At 35.2% G+C, this 6,141-nt stretch overlaps 1 protein-coding gene across 1 annotated transcript; it reads right to left on the bottom strand.

Moving 5' to 3' along the window:
- Positions 1–563: 563 nt before the first annotated feature.
- On the bottom strand, positions 564–3,104 carry LOC110115365 (transcription factor MYBS3-like). Its single transcript, XM_020848584.2, has 3 exons — positions 2,665–3,104; positions 1,721–1,917; positions 564–1,063 (listed from the first exon to the last, which is right to left on the bottom strand). The coding sequence occupies exons 1-3, from the start codon at positions 2,969–2,971 to the stop codon at positions 836–838; spliced, it is 732 nt and encodes a 243-aa protein (XP_020704243.1). The 5' UTR covers positions 2,972–3,104; the 3' UTR covers positions 564–835.
- Positions 3,105–6,141: the final 3,037 nt, after the last annotated feature.

The following is a 6,141-nucleotide window of genomic DNA, read 5'->3' on the forward strand; positions in this document are numbered from 1 at the left end:
TATGGGAGGTTGAGGTGGAGGTTATTAGGAGAAGAGAAACAATTTGGAAGATGGATTTATGTCAAAGAGAAGGCCTTTCCAATTAAGTAAGTGAGGCGCAAAGGAAGCCTTGCGGTGGGGATGGGGGTCTTAGGAGGGAAGGAACAACACAAGGAACCATAGTGACTAGCATTTCTATCTAAACCCAAGCAGAGCGAAACAATTGTCATGAAGCTAAGAATCATTCTAATATGATACTTTACCCTTTGCAATGTGCTACTTTGACCTCTCTTTTTCTTTAAAGTTAGAATTTATACTTATTATAAAACTTCAGGTGTTAAATGCCCGTAAATTTTGAAAATTATATTTTGGCTCAAGTAATCGATGCATTTGTAGTTTAGGATGATTTCTACAACAATTTAAATGATTGGCCCACATACAATGTTATGACATTTGGATTATTATTACTTATAACATACACGATCGTAGCATGGCAGATAAATGCTAAAATCAAATATAGTTTTATATTTAAAATACCTAATATAATTTTATTTCAATGTATCTTATAAGTAAAATAAGAAACATAAGAAACTAAAAATAACAATTAAAAAAATTAATATAAATTCCAGCAAACGTCTTCTTCTCTCTATCTTGTTTGGAACTGGAAGTTGGCTGAACCAGCAAACTTCACAGAATTTCCTCTCCTCAAAAAAAAAAAAAAAAAAAAAAAAAAATCTTTTTCTTTGTTCCATTTCACTTAAAAGGAAGCTTAAGCCTCCCAGCTTACTGTAAAAGCACCGTTAAAGAGATCTCTGGCCAAAGGTTTGCTCAAAAGTACAGGCCTCGGGGAAGAGAGTCAGTTCTGCTCCGGATCAGGAACATGAGATGAATTTGTATGCAAATGAATACGATGAGGAAGATTTGGTTTTTGTTCGGATTCTGGTTCTTGTTCTGGGAACTTGAGATCTATAAAGCCACTTGAGAGTGTGTTCAAAGCTTGTTTGGAGATTGGAGTATCCTTGAGGAGTGAAGGATCTTTGACATTTGAAGAATTTTTCGCCTGAACTGGCCTTTCACTGCCAACCTGCATATGGTTTTGTAATGCAAATGTAGATGAAATAAATTTTTTGAGCAAAATTAGTAAATGGATAGAATATGAAATTTGGGCAAATACAACAACAATAATGTCTACAACAACATCAAGCTATTATCCCACAAGATGGCTTCCGCTACATGAATCCTTTGTCTCATTTGTGTCATATTAAGGTCTAAATTCTCAAGTAAATTGAATAAAAAAAAGTCATTTCTAAAAGGTTATATAACATTGTCATGACGAGTTCTCAAGTTTCAGATGAAAAATATGGAGAGTCGCGTTTGAAAGTCGGCACTCACGACTCAGAGTAAAATTTTTCAAAATAATTATGACATTAAAAATGCGAGGAATAATAAAAAATGGTAGTTTTTCTATTGTTCGGCAATTAACAAATCGATTAGAAACTAGTTTAGGTCGAAAAGAACTACTTTACCCTAAAAAAAAAAAAAAAAAAGCATTGCAATTTCTATTGACACATCAAAATTAAATAAATGGTGTTAGGAAAATGGCTCAATCTAGAAAGGAACTGTAGAATAATTCTTTGAAGGAATTAGGATGCCATAAATTTTAATAAAACCGTATGGCTTCTTAAATAATGGTGTGTTACATACTCTGGAAAAAAAAAAAAAATTTTATTTGGATATTTACCACATCAAAGAGGCTAGTTCGGCGTTTCGTCTTGTCGGGACTGTTCTGCCTAAGAAAATATTTCTGAGCATGGCTGGCAACTTGGGTTGGAGTCCTCGTAATTACAAAATTGCGAGAAATACCACACCAGTATCCTTTTCCAAGTTTCTCTAACCCAGCAAGGAAAGCTCTGTGCTCTTCCTCAGACCATGGAACTCCTGAACACAAATTCACCACAGCTTATATTAATTAAAAAAGGGAGTAGAAGTTGAATTTTTGTTATAAAATGAGAATGCATTATTGTCCGGTTGTAATATGGTGTCTTAACCAAATTCTATTTTGAATCCCAAAGAAAACCAGAGAAAATCAAGTATAATAAATACATCTTGAATCCCAAATATATATAATTCAAGTATTTACTTAACAATCAAATTTTGAAGAATTATAATATGCTTCTAATTTTTCCTTAACAACTGAAGATCTTCATAGAAACGAGCATAAACTCTTACTGTCTATTCGAGGTTAGCTTGATTGATCCATTACCTCTATTTATTTTCAGTGAAGTTTTCCATAAGATTTTGTTACAGCTAAGGATAGACTTATTGAAACCACAAAATTGTGCAATGGAAAATAACATATAGAAAAGAGTGTTTTAAATGAAACATAACCACAATTAAAGACGAGTTGCTGAAACTCCATAAGAGGATTCACGATAAGAACATGCCGAGCGCAGAGGATTTCCAGAAAACAAAGTCCTAATATAAAGATGAGTTACTAGATTTTTCTGAAAAAAATTCCCTTACTTTAGGTTGACCGGGATAAAAAGTTTCATTTTTTCATGGAAAAATCCCACTAAAGAGTGCAATATGATGCAACGGTCATGATAAAAGAACCAAAGCTAATAACCAAAACAACAGAAAGGAAATAACAGACTACTGATTACAGAATAATCAGAAATTACTCGCCTTTCTTCTTTTCCTGAACTTTCCAAATCAAACTTTCAGAGAGAGAACCGTTAGAGACCATCTCAGAGGCTTCATCAATACAGAAAAACGAAGATGTAGACGATGATGATGAAGATGAGACAGATGCACTGTAGTCTGAAGTACACAGGGAATCCAAACTAATGCTTTTATTCATAGGAGCTGAGGAATCTAATTGAAGCTGAACCCCAAAAAGCCTCAGCCCTGCTCCACCCACCATACTCCTTGAGCTTCTACAAGTTCTTAAGTTATGCCCATTGTTTCCACAATGAGAACACCTCCTTCCCATCTTCTTCTCCTCTCTTGCAAATTCTGTTGAGCTACAGATAGAGGAAAACTTGTTTGATTTTTCTTTTGGTGGGAGATGGATTGGAGACCCGGTTTTTGTTTTTGTTTAAGAAGTCTACGCTATGGGAAAGGAAATGAATGGCTGAGAGAGATTTTATAAGTGGATATATTTCCATGGCTGTGGCATGTAAGAGTGACCCTTAATGTTTTTGTCCATACCTTTGTGCAGATAATTATATTGATGTATATTAGTGATAATAAAATTTTCATTGGAATCTCCAAACTGAATATAGTAATGCCATTTGGTTGTCCATGTGTAATTTGTGGGTTTCACAAGTAGAGCTGGGCTGGGCCTGCGCTTAGATCGCTTCGTCCTAAGATTATCTTTGAATGATTTTAGAATTTCAAGTTGTGGATTTTTTAATTAGTAGTATTTGTCAATGTTAGTATTTGTAAATTTCATTTACTTGTCATATTTTAATTAATCTAATTTTTTAAAATTGTACTTAATATTGATGTAATGATTTCACAGCCCATAAATAGGACAAAATATTGACGCCAACAATAAGATGAAGTTACTTTAATTAATTGCATACATCTAAATGCAACAATAAATTATATTTTGAATTTCAAAAGTAAGCTTACAAAATCCAAATCATAAACACAATTATATCCGTCAAATCATCATTACAAATTCAAATCAGCAACAAAACTACATTAAATACGAAGTCAGATAATTAAATCAATTACAAATAAACATAAAACTGTTCTCGAACAAAGCAAGACACTAACTTTTCAGATTTCGTGTGGGATGGCTTTCTTACTACTTCTTAAAACAATTTTCTAGTATAAAAATTTAAAATGTTTGTACAATAAAGCTGCTTTAAGAAGCAATAAGAAAGCCGCCCCAAATGAAGTCTCAATCTACCATTGAGATTACGTACAAAGTGTCTATCTGAAAAGAAAAAAAAAATAAGGAGACTTTAGAACTCGATGAGGCAAATAAATTATGATAGACGGTTTGATTCAACTTATGCATTTGATTGTTATGAATTTTAGGAATATTTACAAAGTTACTTTTAGAGATTTTAAAAGGTTTGATTGAATTGAAGAATGCTGATTTCTTTACCTTTTTTCTTTTAAGGGTTCTTTAAGTTTGTATGTTTAGGTTTAAGTTTGATTGTACAAGTTTTTATTGATTTAGCTGGGCATTAGTGACATACACAGAGCATGCATGGCTAAGTTCCAGAGTTTGAAGCAGTTCGAGCATCTACAAAGTATATGGGTGAAGGCGTAGTAAAGCAAGCTTTCACTTATTTGGTATATAACACTTAGCTTTATTTGTCATAGGATTTCATATGAAGAAGAAAAGATGTTCATTTAAGATAGCTCTCACTAGAATTAAGAGTTCAATGCATACATTTGTGGGCTCCGAAAATTCGGCCCCGGCCTCCGCCCGCTGATTTGCTTTTTCTTTTGCGAGGTAGTTTTAACAGATTAGGTTCCTGTGTAAATTTTGGAAGGCTGATGGGTTTGTAGATAAGACACAACTCAGAGATTTCGCCCTCATTTTGCGAGGACTTTATGATCTGAGTTCTGGTTTCCTATAGGCGCAAGCCCCTATAGTTAATTACCCCTCCCGATAATGAGAAATAACTTTCGATTAAGGCTAATCGTCGATCATATATGTAGAGAATACATGTTATCTTTCATATAGTAGCAGCAATGGGCATAGGATATAGTTGGAGAATTTGGGAATTTGGAGATTTGATATTTAAAATAAAAATTTCACCATCTTGCACTTAAAGCGGATGGTGGGGGAATTGGATGATAGACCCGATCAAGATCCCATCGTTTCGTCGTCCCGGGCCATCGTGGTCCCTGGTCTACTTAGTCAGAGGAGGTAGTCGACCCAACCTGACAGAAGGATCTTTGTCGGCAGCCATGGGTTGCTTTGTCCAAGGGGACCTTGTAGACCTGCGATGAATGCTTGCCTAAGGGGAAAAATTTGAATCCACCTTAGCTAACAGAGGGCTTTGTGCCCAATCGATCATACCTTATTGATTCATATCTCAAGGATTTGATGCTAATAAGGAACGTATTGGCTCTGGCCATAACCGGAATTTGTGGTGCCATTTGGCGGCAAAACCACTCGATTCAGAGGGTCCCGGGTCATAACCATTTATCCTGCGGTGCCATTTGGCGGCAAAATCATCGGTTAGAGGACACGTACCACGTCCATATTGGTAGGAGATTGTTTGACAAAGGATCCTAGTGATATTTTCGACTAGGCATTTAGCTCTTCATAAGCTGAAGTAAATTTTAATTTGTCTACCTCGGTGAGTTATTGCGGAGGGTGGATGGATTTTGCTTTAAGTGGCTGATGATTGAGTTTTAATTTTAAATATTTTAGAATTTTTGGAATTTTGGATTTTGTGGATATTTGAGGTGGCATTTGAGAATGTCTGAACTTAACCCCTCCAGTTGAGATCTTTGATCAACACGGTCATCATCAGGATGTTTGGGGTCATTTCCACTTAGTTGAACCTTGTTGACCCTATAACTTACCCATAGGGGATCAAGTTTCATAGGCTTTGTGCCCTTATTTATGAATTTTCTTTATTAAAGGCTTTGAAAGCCTGATATGAATGTATAAAATAAATATACCGGTCAACTTTATGACCGCATATTTACCCGATGATTCATATAATGTCCATTCATATTTACCAGCTTAGGAGGATTGGGTTTCATAGGCTTTATGTCTTTGTTAGTGAATTCTCTTGATTATAGCGCTTGAAGGCCTAATATGAATGTATTAAAATAAATACACTGGTCGCGACAACCAGGTATTTATTTGAAGGTTCTAACCATGTCGACTCCTTTTGATCTGTATAGATGGATCGGGTTTGAACTTGAATTCCCTTATCGACCCGCGCAGCATCCCTAGACGTCACGTATGTACCAATAACAAGCTCACCGGGGCCCATGCGGGTTGTGATTGTATTTTTCCCCTTTAGTGTATCTATGTGTATACAATTTATAGTGCACGTGCAGAGGTATTTTATCATATTTTGGTTGTGCATATAATTTTCATTTGAATGCACAACATTTTATTTAAGAGCCTATATAAGCCTTCTGTCTGCTAGTATGAGTGTTATGGATCCGGTGGCG

Source organism: Dendrobium catenatum, unplaced genomic scaffold (genome assembly GCF_001605985.2).
Source record: "Dendrobium catenatum unplaced genomic scaffold, ASM160598v2 fragScaff_scaffold_510, whole genome shotgun sequence".
Taxonomy (NCBI): Eukaryota; Viridiplantae; Streptophyta; class Magnoliopsida; order Asparagales; family Orchidaceae; genus Dendrobium; species Dendrobium catenatum.